The 17,607-nt window shown below is 38.2% G+C and overlaps 1 protein-coding gene across 6 annotated transcripts in view; it reads left to right on the top strand.

Annotated features, from left to right (window-relative positions):
* Window positions 1-17,607, top strand: part of ZFAT (zinc finger and AT-hook domain containing) — a 77,865-nt gene that overhangs the window by 48,870 nt on the left and 11,388 nt on the right. For 3 of the 6 annotated variants that reach the window (XM_042035952.1, XM_042035953.1, XM_042035955.1), the window contains exons 11-15: window positions 3,897-3,985; window positions 6,403-6,541; window positions 12,815-12,933; window positions 14,349-14,475; window positions 16,542-16,672. In XM_042035952.1, coding sequence (XP_041891886.1) covers window positions 3,897-3,985; window positions 6,403-6,541; window positions 12,815-12,933; window positions 14,349-14,475; window positions 16,542-16,672 — 605 coding nt within the window. Of the gene's footprint in view, window positions 1-3,896; window positions 3,986-5,571; window positions 6,243-6,274; window positions 6,363-6,402; window positions 6,542-12,814; window positions 12,934-14,348; window positions 14,476-16,541; window positions 16,673-17,607 lie in introns of those variants that run through there. The other 3 variants (XM_042035954.1, XM_042035956.1, XM_042035957.1) reach the window with 3 other exon arrangements.

Raw genomic sequence — 17,607 nt, 5'->3', positions numbered from 1 at the left:
GGGGCTGTGGATGGAACAGGGCTGTGGGGGGCCTGGATGGAACAGGGTTGTGGGGGGCTATGGATGGAACAGGGGGGCCTGGATGGAACAGGGGGGCTGTGGGGGGGCTGTGGATGGAACAGGGCTGTGAATGGAACAGGGCTGTGGGGGGCTATGGATGGAACAGGGGGGCTGTGGATGGAACAGGGCTGTGGGGGGCCTGGATGGAACAGGGTTGTGGGGGGCTATGGATGGAACAGGGGGGCCTGGATGGAACAGGGGGGCTGTGGGGGGGCTGTGGATGGAACAGGGCTGTGAATGGAACAGGGCTGTGGGGGGCTATGGATGGAACAGGGGGGCTGTGGATGGAACAGGGCTGTGGGGGGCCTGGATGGAACAGGGTTGTGGGGGGCTATGGATGGAACAGGGGGGCCTGGATGGAACAGGGGGGCTGTGGGGGGGCTGTGGATGGAACAGGGCTGTGAATGGAACAGGGCTGTGGGGGGCTATGGATGGAACAGGGGGGCTGTGGATGGAACAGGGCTGTGGGGGGCCTGGATGGAACAGGGCCGCACGGCTCCAGGATGCTGTGTCCTGGCCCGGCCCGGGCTGAGCAGGGCCTGGCCCCTCTGGGCCGCATGGGTCCCCCCCAGTTACCTGCCCCAAGGCCAGAAGCAAGAGACAGCTTTTCCGGGGTTTGTCCATTCTTAAATGTGGACCACAGAGGCGTGTCAAGCTAAAGAGTGGCTTTTAAAGTGGCTTAAAAAGTTGCCAGCATTCAAACTAGCCAGTTGATAGGTTCTGTCAGGTCATAGAGGAAGCTGTAAGCACCTCTTTGCAAGAGAATCACTTCCGTAGCTATGCTAACCCATGACAAAAACTAATTTCTGTGAAAGACAGACAGCTGTCTCTGAAATACTAGGTTTTTCTGAAATTTTGTGTTTTCTGAAATTTATATGCCTTCCTTGTTCTTACAGAAAATGGTTGATCTCAATACATCAAAAATAATTGGTAGTTTGAAATTGCCGATAGTTCTATATTTAAGTCTCTTACTGTTTTGTTCTATGAGAATATTGTTAGGATCCTCATGGCAAATCCAGCAGCCCAGCAGACACAAGGCCCTGTCCTGATGTCTAATCAGCCAGTGGCAAACCTGGGCACTGACTCTCTACAGTCTCACATGCAGCACCTTATTTGCCCTGCAATTTTAATATTTCTATGATGATAACTGTAAAAAGCAAGATGCACATCCAGAAAAGTACCCCATTTTATATCAAAAGTTAGAGCACAACAATACTTTATTATTCTGTGATTATCAAATTGAAGTAAATTATTTAGCAGGATAAGTTGTACAGACCTTCACTATGACTTAGTATCTTGATCTTTGTTACTCATGCAACTCTGTGAAACCTCATTCCACTTTTCGTTGACCATTTCATTTCCATTCTTTTTTTTTTCTTCAAATTACATCTTCACAGAAAGCAGACAATGCTCTGTTACATTTTTAGAATGTATATGAAGTTTCTGTGTCAGAGATATTAAGTAATGCTTATGTCTGTGTGTTCAAGTGAGAGAGAATCCCCTTTACATCAATATGCTACGTTACAGGAAGATTATAGTTACTGTTTTATTACCAAAGTTACTGCAGAAATACTGTGAGTTAGTAAATCACTTGTTACTCAAAAAGTACTTTCCAGTATTTTGAAATAACTTGGTCAGTAACAAGTAGGTGTGGCACATGCATCTAAACTTCATAGGCAAGAATCAAGATTTTACTTACCAAATGCAGTCCTCAGCTGATTCCTGGCTGGGAGAAGGAGGCAGGTTTTTGTGTTTGAATGAAAAGGAAATTTCAAGCATGATCAGTCTATAAAGAAAAATTAAAAGGTCTCTTTCTATGTCCCTGTAAAGTAAATCACTACATGGGGTTTAATTTCAAAACCTTTCTGTTTTGTTTTCACCATCTGGCATGATCAAATATTCAGCAATGAAAGTTGAATTTTTTTCACCTGTTAGTTACATTTCTTGAACAAAATCTATGTGTGTGTAAGTCATTACTGCAATTCATCTGAGGCTGCTTTGAATTTTGGCACTGTTAAGAATAGTGCCATAGTTGAGCAGGATCTCGCCATCTCTGGATTGGGTTTAAAAGTGTGAAATTAGCTTTAAATATTGAAATCCAAGTGAAGAGCTATGTTCTCTTACAAATAACTGCTAGGTCAGGCTGAAACCTTGACTCTAGAGGCATTGTTATTACCAGGAGCCTTCTTTATCTGGCTTCAAACTCATCATCTTCTGGAATAACTGTGGTGACTTCTAGTGGAAGGTGTCCTAGCCCATCAAAGGGGGGTTGGAACAAGATGACCTTTAAAGTCCCTTCCAACCCAAACCATTCTATGACTCTGTGTTCCTTTTTGATGAACCTCCGTTTTTGACTGGTACAAATAAATCCAAGACTTAGGCTCTTTTGCCTTGCTTTTCACAATTCCAAAACTGTTACAGGAAATTCCTCATACATTTGAAGGGTGAGTTTTGCCATTGGCTCCAGTGGAAACAGGATCTCACTGTCTGTGGAGTCTTAAGTAATATTCCTCACTAAGTCCACCCCAACAAACTTCTCATGCATTTCAAACCGCTGTGAAAAAAGAAGAGAACGTTTGTCACCAGGAATGTGGTTTGTCAGGGGACTTTCAGCCTCTTGAGCAACAGCTTCTCTTTGCTCAAGGTCCCTTCCTGAAGTGACAGCACTGCAAAAGTTCCTACCAGCACACACCTAGTGTTCTTCAGTTATTTCATGAATAAGTGAATCTGAAAGATGTTTCACTGTTCATGAGTCTTGTCTTACTGACTTATGAATCCAAGCAATTTTTGTTCAAATATCACAGCCCTGCAAGGTCAGTTTAAGCAGTGGAATATAAAGTAGTTTTGTGTCTGATTTATTCTTTTCCAGAAGACAGACTTCTCAAGAGCGACATGATAGAAAGCAATTCTGTAGCCCAGGGTCATTACTGTTTGTGAGTAGAAGCAAACCAAAAAGCCTAGTTTTCATTATTTTATTTAGATACCAGAAGGTTCTTCTTAGCCGTGTTTTATAGAAACTTTCACACTTAGTATAAAATGCTTGTAACTTTTTACATCAGGATCTGGAATCTAAAGAAACCCCATTTCTTTGTGATAATACAGAATATTCTCTATTCTACTTTACTTTTTGCTTCTTTTGCTTTTGGAGTAGTTTCTAGCATATCCTTATTGCACGTCAGTCAAATACAATTTGCCAGCCATGCTTATTTAATTCAGGAATGAAGTCCTTCTGTATTTAATGCACCTTGTAATTTGGCTGGAGGTAGCAGCCCTGATAGAATCTTAGAGGCAAAATAAGGAGAAAGGGAGTATGAAACCCAGAGAATAAAAAGAAGGAAATAGTGTGCATTTAAATCATAAGGGAAAAAATAAATTAGTGAGAGAGACTGCTTTGAAGGGAAAATGTATTTGAATCATAGCAATTCAGTGTTATGGACAGAAATAAATAAAACCATGTGAGCATGATCAAACATGGGTGTTTTAAGGATTTCCAAGTGTGCTTTACAAATAGCAAAGTAGCTGTGCCTGCCTGCAGCTGTAAATAATGGATTTCCTCCTTTCATTTAGGGTGCACTATAACAATTCTTTTTCTTCTTTCCCAAGTGACTATCCCAGGAGAATCCAGAGTGTTTAATGCTTACAATTTAAAGATTGCACTCGGGCCTTTTTTCCTCCCATACTCTGCTCTTAGCTCTATTTAACCAAAGTTTTGCAGAGCAAGCGCCAGACTTCTCGTATTGTTCATTCTTAGCATTTTGGAATTTATGGGGAAATAGAATCAGTAGTTTTCTAAACTTAAATAGAAAAAGTTATTCCATTTCCTATTCCCATTTCAGGAAAGCAGTTTAAATGCACAGTGTGTGACTATACAGCTGCCCAGAAACCACAGCTCCTACGTCATATGGAACAACACGTCTCTTTCAAGGTAAGAAAACATATAAATCGTGCTTAAAGTTATTAGGAAATACAGAGAACTTCAGATAACAATATTAAAACTGGCACATTTTCCTGTTTGGTGACAATTAACAGTATATAAATATTTTAATATTTTAGAAATTTTGACTTTATATTCAGACTTTTGAGATAGGGTTATTTTGTTCATGACCAATTTGTAATTAGTAGTTTTACTTGACAAAAATATCTGTGTGTTGCAATATGAAACAAGCATTATTGGGTTTGATTGTCAGTCCCTGAGAGTGGATTTAATATGTACCTTAAAATGTCCTAAGGAGGCATGAAAGCAAATTCCCTATATCGCTGTTCATTGCCCACCTTAATTTTCCCTGAAGATTGCCAGTCTGTTGTACTGTAGATGAGTTCATATACTTGAAGAAAATTGAAGAGAATTAATTTTAAAACAGCCCATTTATCTGAAACATGCATTGGAAAGAGTTTTGAAAATTGTTCATGCTTCTGTGAAGTATTGAAATTAGAGATACAGTTTATTTTAATAAATGGTAGTACGGTTTTATTTCTAAATTTCACATTGGTTCTCAGCATGATAGCTCTTAATGTATTGTCAATTGTTATATTCAGTAAATAGGAATTATACTAGCTTCTTTTCCAGAAAAAAAAGTATTTTGTATTTATGAAAATGTTCATTTTAATGTGAGGCTTTATCTTGACAATAAGCATATTTCTTACTGAAAACATCATACTATTTTCATATGTAACATCTTTCATTATCTAACAGATCATTGTACTTCTATAAAGAGTACACTGCAGGCATTCTTAACAAGAGCCATAAAGCAGAAAGGCAAGCAGTCTTTTCAATGATGATTTAAGTTTTGGAAGACAAAACAAGTCATCGAAAGAGATGATACATTTTGAACAAATAATTTTTCTTTCTTAAGTATGTGGTTTTGCTCCAGACTTACATTTTTAAAGGATTTTTTGTAAATGAAAATACATAATTTTCCTTTTTTGATGGCTAAAGTGATGAATGTACTCACAGTGCAGTTCTTGAAATGTAGCTGGTTCTGACCTCGGGATCTGCTTGCACATAAGTGTGGCAATTTAAGGCATTGTCAAGAGTACTGACCACTGGATCAGATCAATCAGGAGTATTTGTGTAAAGGAGTTAAAAAAATGTTTGCCTCCTTCTAGGACAGTTGTTTTCATGCTTATGAGACTCAGAGAAATGTCACTACTTACGTGATCTAATTATCCTTTAATCCATCATATTTCCCAGCTCCATGAATTTGCAATCCTGCTGTCCAATAGCAGGTGACATGTGTGACTTGCACAAGAGAGTGCTACAAGAACACAGCAGTCTGTCTGGATTACTGTCTTTTAAAAATGACAGTTTCAGCAATAGAAAGACAGTACCCATCTCTGAAATATTGAGTAGCTGAATGTTACAGTACTGTCTGAAGTGTAAGGTTAAGGGAGTCTGAACATCACTTTTCTTCCTTATTTTTGCTGTTTGGAGCCTGAAGGAAGAGCGTGAGCAATGAGCTTAGGAGAGTGTTCTAATTAATGGACCCTGACATTTCTCTGCTTTAAATTCAGCTCCTAGATGAACATTTCTGTACCAACCATTTTCTGCTGAGCAGCTTTAGGTGGGGCTGCTGTGCATGAGACATTTTGCATCCCATTCTCAGGTATTTGACTTTTCCCTGAGGACTTTGGTCAATGTCTGCATGCTTTTCCAGGACCTAATGGTTGTGTCAAGCTTCCTATAACTGTGATAACTGTCAGAAAGTTATTCTCAAAGGTTAACTTTAGGCTCAAATGTTTGTTTTCCTCATTTTTTTTCCTTAGGAATTTGTCTCCCTGTCAGTTGAAGAGAGACGTGTTCTTAAAAAAATTAATTAATTTAGTTGCCAAAACTAGCTCACCAAATGGTCATAGAATTGTAAATGCCAGGGAAAGGTGAAAGAAAAGGGAAAGGGGAAAGGAAAGAAAAAATTAAAAGAAAGGGAAACCTGTTAAATTAGATTGACTGTACAACCATGTTGTAGTTTCAGTTATTTTAGTTGTCTTGCTCCCCTCTTTCAGTCCAAAGCCCACAACAGCTGAGTAATTTCATAGTAGACAGTCTCCATATGGTCAGGCCTGTTATCATCAATTATGAAAGCACACAATTTACTGAATTAAAGAAACTGTGTAATAATCTTACAATATTGAGAATACTTGTTGTCTTGCACATAATAAAAAGTACCAAATTTAGGCAATGTTTAGTTACACTTTCCATTTATGTTGAATTTCGGAGGGTCTCCTTGAAAGATGCCTAAGCCAGAAATGGACGTGGTTTCTTGGGATCAAAACATTTCAGCTTAGACCTGTATCTCCTGGTAAAGGTGAGGAAATACAGTCCAACATTTTCCTTTTTGCTCCCAGCCCTTCCGCTGTGCACACTGCCACTATTCCTGCAATATCTCTGGTTCCCTCAAGAGACATTACAACAGGAAACATCCTAATGAAGAATATGTCAATGCAGGGTCTGGGGAGCCTGCAGCTGAAGCCCTTATCCAACAAGGTACATCTCCACCATATAAGATTTGTTATATTTTTTTGCTGAAGCAAACTTGGTGTGAAGATAAACTTTTGTGCAATATGTGTTCCTCAGTTTATTGGGTGTTTCATGATAAATCGTTATTCCTTTTTAGTAATTTGGAAACGGCCACCTTTTACCCTTCATTCAGAGTCCTTTGTTCCTGGTTTTTAAGGGTGTGTGAACCAAAGTTTTGTTTGACCTTGCCTGTGCTGTTTGTTGTTGCATACATTTATCATTGACACTTGTCTCTTTCTGTAAGTAAAGGATCACTGTCTGTTGAAATGAATGATAAATTTCTACCATTCTGCTGATAAATTTCTGTGACAATTCTGCAAGGTTGAACTTGAGGTAAGGTTGAGCAAACATAAGGAAAGAGACTGAAGAGTAAATAGCAGCAAATCATTCCCCCACTAGAAAAATCTGGGGTAAAAGGAGAGTACAGGTAAAACAGGTTAGGAATTGTTATGCTCACAATCTTGCTTATGGGCAAAGGAAGCATGTCTGTGTTTATGGGCAAAGGAAGCATGTCTGTAAATAACCCAAGACTTTATTAGTAGTATAACAGAAATCTTAACATTCTAATTTAAGATTTGTCTGACTCACATGAGTAGCTTTGCTGTTACACACTGGGTAGATGAACCAAAGCAAAACAACTGATAATGCAGTCAGGTATGTTTTTGGGTGTCAAGCTCCTTCAGTTCTACTGCCTGGTGTGAGGAATATTGAGCAAGAAGAGGAGAAAGCCAGATTATGTATTGAAGTGTGTTGAAAATACTTTAATTCTTGGTAAAAGTAAGTTTTCTTCTTTGTTACACATAATTTTAGAAAGTGTTTTCCCTATTTTTTAATAGAAACTATGAACAGTTTAATAATATCTTTTGAAATCTTCAGTTTCTGATTTCATTGAAGAGGAACAGAGACCAAAGTAATGCTGTTGTATTAGATAATGAATTAAATATAATTCTTCTAAGGTTACATTATTTCTAAATGGGATTTCCAAACCATTCATCTAACACATAACATTTATCTATTGAAGGCATTAATCCATGTTAAAATACTGAAATCATGACACAGAGAAAGATAACTCAATCTGAGACTCTCCTTTTAAACTTGCACTGTAAGGGGGAAAAATGTAACTACAATAAGTAATGGGTCTGTGTTGTTTTTATATAACATTTCGTTGTTTCCTTTTTGTCAAAAAACCAAATAATTTTAAAAGTAAATATCTATAAATTTCAGGGTAGGAATATATAGTGTAATTTAACAATTATTTTCACAGACAGTGTAAGTCCATGGGGAACCTGCGGTTGTTTTAAGGAAGTAGTATTTGCTTGGTCAGTATTCAGAGCCTCTATTTTGTGGTCACCCAGATGAAGGAAGAACTGTGCATTATAGGGAGCTTTGTTTAACTTCCCAAATATCTGAGCACTGCAAGGAATTATTTGTCTGTAGCCACTCTTAGGAATAGGTATCAGAGAACGAATTCTCTTAGTATAAATTAGGGATCATAGTTGCAATGTCTTGAACAAATAAAATTAATCATGAGCTGATTAGGCTTTCCCTTTGGGAGCCAGATAAATGCACTTCTGAAAATAATTCTTTTCCACTGAAACAAACAACTGTAAAGTTGTTGAGATGCAAGAGTAGCCTTAAAATGGAGACATTAGGGTGAGATGCGAGAGAAGAGCCTTTAACTTTTTCTGTGGTGGATATCCTTTTTCCACCGCATTGGAACATTGGACAGTGATTAACAGGATGAAATTTAACAAGTTCAAGTGTCAGATTCTCCTTAGGATGGAGTAATGCCTGGCACAGGTCTAAGTAGGGAGATCAGCCCTGCAGATGGGGATCCAGGAGTGCAGGTTGGCAGCAGCTCTCCAGGAGCCAGCAATGAGCCCTGGCGCGCCTGGGGGCAAACCCCATCCTGGGGTGCATTGCATGCAGCATGACCAGCCAGGAAAAATGAGGATTATCCTGCTGTGCTCAGTGTTGGAGCCCTGAGTGCAGGGCTGGGACCCACCAGGTGAGGATGTGAAGGTTCATGACTGTTTCCAGAGGGAAAGAAAGCTGGTGACGGGAATGGAAGTCATGTCCTGTGAGGAGCAGCTGAGGGCTCTGGGCTTGTCTGGTTTGGAGAAGAGGGGGCTGAGGGGTGACGTCATTGCTCTCTAACAGCTTCCTGAGGGGGGGAAGGGTAGAGAGAGGTGCTGAGCTCTTCTCCATGGGATGCAGCGGTAGGAAACATTGGAATGGTTCAAAACTGTGCCTAGGCATTTGTAGGTACAAAAATGCTGTTAGTGAGGATCTTCTTGTTATTTTTCTAAGTCCATGAGAGACTTTTCTCTCTCACAGAAGAGGTAGCAGGGAATGTAAACAACCAAGCCACCTGCAACCTTGGAAAGTCTTATTTATGGTATAGTAGAAAATATTTTGATAATGGATGTTTTAGGATTTTGGCCAATCGCCCCCAAGGGGTGGCTGGTCCTTTGTCCAATTAGACTATGAAGAAAAAAGTCTATAAAAGAGTTTGTAAAATAATTAAATAAATCAATCTTGCTGCACAATTCCTGCCTGCTGGATCTTCTCCTCCTCCTCCTCCCTATAGCTGCGGGACACGGTGATACACCGTAGGAACCAGGCCTGCGGTAATAGGCATTAGGAAGCATTTCTCTACAGAGAAGTTGACTGGAACAGCCTTCCCAGAGAGGTGATCAGTGTTCCAAGGCTGTCAGTGTTTGAGGGGCATTTGGGCAATGCCCTTAACAACAGCTTTAACTTTTGGTCCTCCATCATTTGGTCAGGCAGTTGGACTAGATGGTCCTTGTAGATCCCCTCCAACTGAAAGAGCCTGTTCTGTTCTTTGCATCTCTGACTTCGCATCCTTCTTTCTCTTCCCCTCCTTACACAGCATTTATATTTCCTGTGCTGACATTAGTGCTGTGTCTGTTTTCCACATTCATCTGTGGAATTCACACTTTTTCACGTTCATCTGTGAAAAAGTCAGGCATTTTAGAGCAGTAATGGGGCATCAAATCCATGTAGGAGCTATGAAGTCAGTGTCTCTTCTCAGGGCTCTGTAATGAAGAAAGCTGTATTAATAGGTGCAATTTTCCCACATGCAGCTTCCTTTGCCAACTCAAATTCCTGCTCTGTGATGCATCAGATGGATCTTGCACCTGGGTTCCAGATAAGACCAGAGATTCTTTATCATGCTATAGAAACACTGAATTTTTCTCGGTGTTTTGGTATCTCACTGAGGGAAGAATTGTTCCTTGTGGGAGACATTTGCATTTTGAGGTGATAAACATGAATCCTACTGAAGTTTATAAAAGTTTTCCTGATTTGCAAATCAGGTCTTCTGTATTTGGTTCACACAACACAAGCAGATTACTGTGGACACATCATGCAGTATGACAAGTCATATTTGTCATATATGACACCTGAATGCCATACAAGGTAATAGAAATTCTTCATTGTGAGGCACTGAAACAAGTTGCCCATAGAAATTGTGGATGCTCCATGCCTGGAAGTGTTCAAGCCCACTTGAGGCTCAGGGGCCCTGAGCAACCTGTTCTAGTGGAAGGTGTCCCTGCCAGTTGGCAAGGGGTTTGGAACAGGATAATCTTTAAGGTTCCTTCCAACCCAAACCTTTTGATGATTCTCTGTGTTTCTGAGCTGCTTGGGCCGGAAGTTGCACCTTGCTGTCTGACTAGCTTCTCTTTAGTTTCAATTTACTATATTCATAGATCTGAAAAGCAATTTTGGAAAATTATTCATGTATTCATATAAAGGAAGAAGACCTTTCAGACCTGATATTAAGCAAACCCTTTGAAATGAAAGGACTATAGATGAAAAGGAAAAGGAGAGAATATCAGCAGGCAAAAAAGGCTTGGAAAGAAATTGAGAGGGGAAAGTAACAAAGATTAATATCAGTAAAAGCTGTCTATATCTATTTGTATTGTATTCTGCTTGTTCTAAGTTACCCACTGAGCCCAGAGTGAATGCCTCACACTTGCTCATCTCCTCTACTCAATTGGTTTTTGAGGCATTTGCAGGCACTGCAGATAATCTTAATTGGAAATATTTATATGAATGTAGACTGCTGGACTGTACTCAAGATTCCTAGAATGAGCTTATAAATAAATGAATGATTCATGGAAGAGGGAATGTGTTCATTTGAGCAACTGCATTGCCAAGGATAGACAGCAGTATTTAATTTCTGGGCTTGTGGTAGAAATTGGAATCACCCAGGATCAGAGAAATGCTTGGGATTTTGCAGGGTTTGTGCATGTTTCTTTGTTTAAGTAGAAGTCTATGATCTGGCATTTATTTTAGTGTTATAAAGTAATAAAGGAAAATAAATACCATAAGAATTTGATGTATTCTGCAAAGGCAACAAGAGTACTTATGCACTACCCACTAGTTTTTCTGCAAGGCCCTGCCTGTGTGCTCACTTGATGGCTTATTTTTTTAGTTCCACTTGCTTTGTGCTGGGCAAGTCACATAAAGTTTTCCTCAGTTTTTTCTTTTCTCCTCACCAATCCTCCTTCCCATCCATAAATATTTTGTTTATGTATCTGAGAGATTTTCACTTGTGTTTGTGCAGCTACTTGTGCACACATGAGGATCTAGTTGTGGCCTCAGTGTTCTGTTATACAGCTGTCATCATGTGCTTTCTTTGGACAGAAAATAAGAGTTATCTTATGGAGATTTTAGGCCAATAAATAAACTGGAGAGCACATGTCAATGGAAGAAAGTTATGGAGCTATATAAGATCTGCCTGCAGTATTTTGTTACAAACATCAGTTTTGTTATTGAAAGTAGTAAAGGCATGTAATTCATTGGCTTTCTCTGTATGTTACCCATTATTTTAAAGAATCATCTAGAAATTAATTTTTCTGAGCTTTCATATCAAGTCACCGATATGGAGTTCTATATTACCAGTTTAATTCTGTGCTTCTATTACTTGTTACTTAATTAAAGTCATAATGACAAAAGTTACGGATTTAATTCACCTGGTGTGTTGTTATAATAGTTTCAATAGCAAAGTAATGCAGAAAAGTGTTCACTGTTTCACAGCAATGGGTTTTTCCTCATGCTGCAGATTGGTGTGAAATTAATGTGTAATTTCATTTTCTGTAACTGATAATGTCATTGTTCTAATCTGAACTTTTTGAGTTTCCCTTAATAGTGAAGCTATTTCAGATTTGTTTAGAGATGAAATATTGAGCATCTACTCTAACAGTGAAGTTTGGTAAAGACTGAGAGAGCAAAGAGGGAGGTTTGTGTAGTAACAAGTGTTGGTGAATCCCCTAGAGACTGGGTGTAGTTATATTCTGTTTTATCAAAATAAAATGTTTACTTTTTTTCACCTGGTAGGATACCATATGGTAGGTTTCCATTAATGAAAAATGGTCTGTTTTTTCTAATCACCTTGTTCATAAAGGACTGTGCACCCAGGTCTTGGCTAATAACCAGCTTCTGTGAGTCTGTTTGAAGCATTTGAACATCATGAGTAAGCATCATCTTTGGCCACAATGATGTGGAGTCAGCCACATGGTAGCACAGTTCCTGCAGTGGCATAAGGCACTTCCCGAGCCATTAGGTTTGTTAGATTGGGTTCTGGTCACCTAATGCAATCATTTATCACAGGCAGGTTATTCTTGTTCTCTTTAGTCAATAGAGAGGAAAAAGGAGAAATTGGCATAATTACAAGCAGCTGAGATCTAACATCTGACCAAATGATTTTCATAAGAAAAGAAGTAAAAGCTGTTTAATCTGGTGTAGAAAATTGGATTCTCATGATTTCATGCTCAGTTTTTTACCTGTAATGCTGCACACTCACACAGTAAACATTGTGCTAGCTTCATGTTATGTGTCATTTTGTAGACAGAAAACTTTATTTACAGTTTGCATGTTAACATAAAACTCAAGAGCAAAGATATCTGGGTGAAGAGGATATTACTTTGTTAACTCTTCCTAGTTTACTTTGCTAATGTACAAATAAAAAGAACAAAGTTTGAAAAAACTGGAACAGCTGTCTTAGAGAAGATACATTTAAAAAAAAATTATTAAAGCGTGCCATTGATGTATATGTTAAATATTAACATTCTTCATGTTGGACAAATGGCTACAGGAAAACAATTTACAGTTACATGGCTTGATTGAGATGGGGTCAAATTAAACGGGTTGTTACTGCCTTGAAAAAGAATTATATGAAAATAGTCCAAGGAATTTATTTGTGTTTCCTTATAGGTGGCATTAAATGTCCTGTTTGCAGCTTTGTGTATGGTACAAAATGGGAGTTCAACAGACATCTTAAAAACAAGCATGGAATGAAGTTAGTGGAGAATGATGGGGAGACCAAATGGGAGGTAAAGCAAAATATCAGTGGCTTTGACCCTAAGTTTTTTTAAAATTCTGGGGAGAGAAGTAAGGATAAAAATAAGAAGCATACAAAAATGTGGTTCTGACTTTATATAAGATCAGGTCATGGGATCTTATCTTCATTTGAATGCATACCTTGCTATGTCTGTTAAATTTTAATATATGATAGGGTTAACAACCTTGTAAATGTTTATTTTTGCATTTTAGGCTTCCAGTCCTCTATTTGCAGCAGGAAGGGTGAAAACTTTAGCAAAAACCATGAAATTGAAAAACTCACTGCATTTTGTAATATACTGAATAGTGTGTGGTGTTAACTGTAAGATGAGCAAAGCTGCAGAGAAAAGCATATGTCTTGGTCCGGAGAAGGCTAGAATCTAGAAAATGGAATTTTTTAATTGATCAGCTGAAAAAATGATAATGTTGTGCAGAGTAAGTCTTCTATGATACGTTCTGTGTTTTCAGCTTCAATCCTGCAGATGCAGAATCGATGGGGAAACTACAGATTTAGACACTTCTATTAAAAAATTATGATTGGCCACCTGAGTGTTCCATTGCCCGAGCAGGCTGATTTTGAAGTCCAATGAGAGGAAAAAGCCAGGAGCCAACTGCAGTTGGCTGACCTCCACAGTTTCAGACCTCTTCTGCTAAATTTCAGTCCTCCCCCATCACAAATCTAATGCCTGATTTGGAAGAGCTGACCTGCAGGTCTTGTCTAATAGTTATTGAGTATCCACACACAGAAGGATAAGTCCTTGGAAAACACTGGAGTAGGTTCTATTTGGACAGCTGTTCAAAGAAGCTGGGACAAGCATTTTAAAATGTAGCCCTTCAAAGCCTTGTATCCATATTCCAAGTGATCATCTGTACACTTTCCCAGTAGATGCCCAAAGCTGAAAAAGTAAGAGGATATCCTGGATGCAAGAATGTCTCTGTTGCTGAACTGTCTATAAAGAAAGAGTCACATCAGAGCAGGAATACATATTGACAGCTTGTCTTGAAACTTAGCTTATGGAAAGGATAACTTTTCTGAAACAAAATGCCATTTTTTTCAAGCTTCTGAGGTGTTTAGCAGATCTGCATTATAAATTCATTTTGCTCAAAAGTTCTTTTCTCAACTCTGATGTAGTAGAAGTCTGTTGTTAGTTCTAAAATAACTGTGCAACAAAAATAAATTCAGCTTATTATTATTATTCAGACAACAAGTTAACATCCTTAAAACAACTTTTGAAGTAGAATCTAGAACACCGTGGGATGATCATCCCACCTCCCATGTAATACTCTTGAATTCTGTTTCACATTGTATAGCTCTTGTTACAGTATTTGTTGTCCAAACCCATTCCTTATTGTTGTTTAAATCACTGAAATGAGATTATTCATGCCTTGGCTGGGTTTTGTTTCCAAGTTAACTGCTGAAGTTGCTGAAGAAGCATCCACTCAATATCTCCATATCACAGAGGCTGGAGAAGATGTTCAAGGCACTCAAGCTGCTGTAGCTGCCTTACAGAACCTTAGATACACTTCTGAGAACAGTAAGTTACCTTTTTCTAGGTTGGAACAGAAATACACCTTTTTTTCCAAAATACCTTATTCTTTTGAGTGTACTGGGCAGTAGATGATCTCCTGTGATCTCCTATTAAAAATTATGAAATTAGTCATCCAGAACTTAGTTCTGGGGGGGTTATATTTTCTCCAAGTATAAATGAGAAATTATAATTCATTATGAATTTCTATATCCTGAAGTCATTAATAATTATCACTGCCTGTTTTGCACTGTATTATTAGCTGTGTGGAATTTCCTGCCTATATTATTAAATATAGTGTGAAATTAGCTATCTTGGCAGAGTAGATGATGTGTATCCAATGGCAATCCACTGGCTGTTATTTTTCTCCCTCTCTGGCTTTAGTCAGCAGGACTGCTGGAGCGACATGGTGGAATAGCTCATTTACCATGTTCCCAAGACAGCACTAACAATCTCAATTCTGATGGTACATGAAACTAAGTGAGCTATTCTGTATCAGGTTGAGGAGGAAAAGAGTAGCATTAGATAATGTCTGCTAAGTGGGAAATAACAAAAACTGGAAGAAAAGAAAAAATGCCCAGATTTCTGAGAGTCTTAAAACAGAGACTAGAGTAGATATTACTATGAGTGTTTTGTAATGCATATAAATAAATGCCCTGGTTATCAGAAGACAACATTTTACAATTGTTTACCATTGTGGTCTTTATAGTTCACAATACAGATACATGTCAAAAACTCCCACTTTTTACAGATTTTCCAAGCATGTTGCAATTTAATTACATTGCTACCAATTTCTGTGTATTATTTTAATGAGTGGAAATTCTGAGTAAGTGAAAACTTCTTGAGAACTCCCCTTTAACTTTTGTATATCTAAATTAAAATAAACATTGTCATGGAATGTACTGTAGATAGTAGTTTTTATTTTCAGCTTGAGACAATAGTTTTCTGAGTAATCTTGCTTTTAGAGCATCCAACTTCAGATACTCTTCCAGCATATTCCCTCTTAGTATGAAAAAGGTAATATCTTGTCTAAAGGCAGTTTTATAGTATAAAAAAAAAACAAAAAAGAGCAAGCAAACATTTTTCAGTACTCAGATACACTTTTTTCTTATGTAAATAACAAAATATAAATACTTGCTATTTGAAATTAAATTATCTGACCTAGACTACTATCACAGTATCAACCTCAGTTTGAAAGAATTTAAATTAAGAAATTAGATTTATTCTTATTGCTGTCTCTTTTCTGTCTCTCACAGTGATTAAAGTAAACATAAGGCAGCTTTACATGACCCTAACAGTTTCTTTCTCTGTCTGACATCTCCCTCATGCTGACAATGGGCATGTGGGAATAGTGGGCCATTGGTAGGAATTTGTATTCCTGCATAACAGAAAACATTTTTCTGCATTCAGGTATTCCACACTTTGTGAGAAATCAGAGTACAACTATAAAAGGGGTTTTTTTGTTTTTTTGTAAACCTCCCTTTACTCTGGCAGGGCTACACACATCAGAGAATTTTTTAAAAAGGACAGACGTTCTGATCCAGTGTTTATAAAATGATAACTATGAGCTTTCCCAAGCAATTAACTTTTCCCTTCAGCATGTTAGTAATAAAACTACTTCTTTTAGGTTGAGGGGTATTGCAAAGGACCAGTCAGATGGTAAACACAGGTTTCTAAAGTACCAAATGGGTGTTCTGGTTATAGGTATACAGGTAGGTTGTGTGTAAGATGAATGTCTGGTAAATACACATTTGGATTTGTAAAGCCTTGCAGCTTCCTACTTTGCAGTTACTGCTATGAGTTGTGGCTGTTTCTTTATTCAATGTATTCTTTTAGATCTCTTTCAAATAGGCATAGAAATGATCGGTGTGGCTTCACTTGCTGATTCATGCATTCCTTGGGCAAATTTGTTCTGTGAATACTTTCCTGACACAGATCTGTTATTAAAGTGTCACATTGTTGAGCCTTTTGAATTGTACCAACAGTGCTGTGAGTCAGGGCTGTGCTACTTAGATTCACATAGCCTCAGAACTGCTCTGCTGTGATGATCTTATGGCTGCTGTCTTTCTGATAAGGTGAAAGACTGGATCCAACAGCTGTAAACATCTTGCAGCAGATCATTGAGCTGGGTTCGGAATCCCACGATACCACTGCAGTGGCTTCTGTCGTTACCATGGCACCTGGCACAGTGACAGTGGTGAAGCAGGTGAGAGCTCTTTTCTTCTCTAAACCAGCTATATTTAATTTTCATATATGTATTGTGAAATGGGGTTACTTTGCAAGGGACAAATTTTAAATGATCATTCAAGACACATATAGAATTTTTCCTTAACTAATTTTTCACTGGGTGTTGTGTGTATGTGTGTTCACATGCCCACATGTGTACATGTTTATACTTGTATACACATATATCTTTATACATCTAAAAATGCATATATTTTTGTATGTACATAAAATATGAATGAATAAATACACGTATTTACGTGAAAATACAGCTTTTTCTAGCAGGTGTTTTCAGGCTCTGTAAAATAGCGTACTTGTATTTTGTGCAGACACTTAGTGCCATTTTCATCTAAAAGATTCAGGTGGTCCTTGGTGCAGTAAAGGAAAGGAAATAATTTTTAATTTGAAGTGCCTGTTGGCTTCAAACATCAAGACTTTTGCTCTGTATTTCCTTCTCACAGGTGTCTGCTAACTTTGTTGCTGCCATTTCTCATTGTCCTTGCAGTGTTCTCCAAACTCTGCTTGTTTTCTGTTTCATCACAGCTCTTTGCTTATCCCTTTCCCCACTGATTCACTGGGGTGTCTGCACTCAATGTGGTTGACAGGTGAGGCAAGGAAAGTACATTAGAAGTTTTAACTTTTCAAAGACTTTAAGTAACTCCTTTTATTTAAATGAACCAAAACTGATTATTCTGAGTGCTAAAACTAACTTCTGAGTTCAGCATTTTTTGTAGTGTTTTGAACATTGAGTTCATGAGAGCTCCATAGAAGTGTGAAGTTCATGGTCTGTGAAGTACTTGGATCATTCCTAAGCTTGCTACCCAAATGTCACAAAGACAAGGCAGAATTTGAAGACAGAGCATTTTCAGATGTTCCTTTGCAATACTTAACAGGCATTTTGACTAGAAACTATGTAAG

Source organism: Corvus kubaryi, unplaced genomic scaffold (genome assembly GCF_017639235.1).
Source record: "Corvus kubaryi isolate FWS band 111438036 unplaced genomic scaffold, C.kubaryi_AGA036_p1.0 37385, whole genome shotgun sequence".
NCBI classification, from domain to species: Eukaryota; Metazoa; Chordata; class Aves; order Passeriformes; family Corvidae; genus Corvus; species Corvus kubaryi.
The sequence above is the reverse complement of the archived record's forward strand: the minus strand, read 5'-3'. Positions and strand labels throughout refer to the sequence as shown.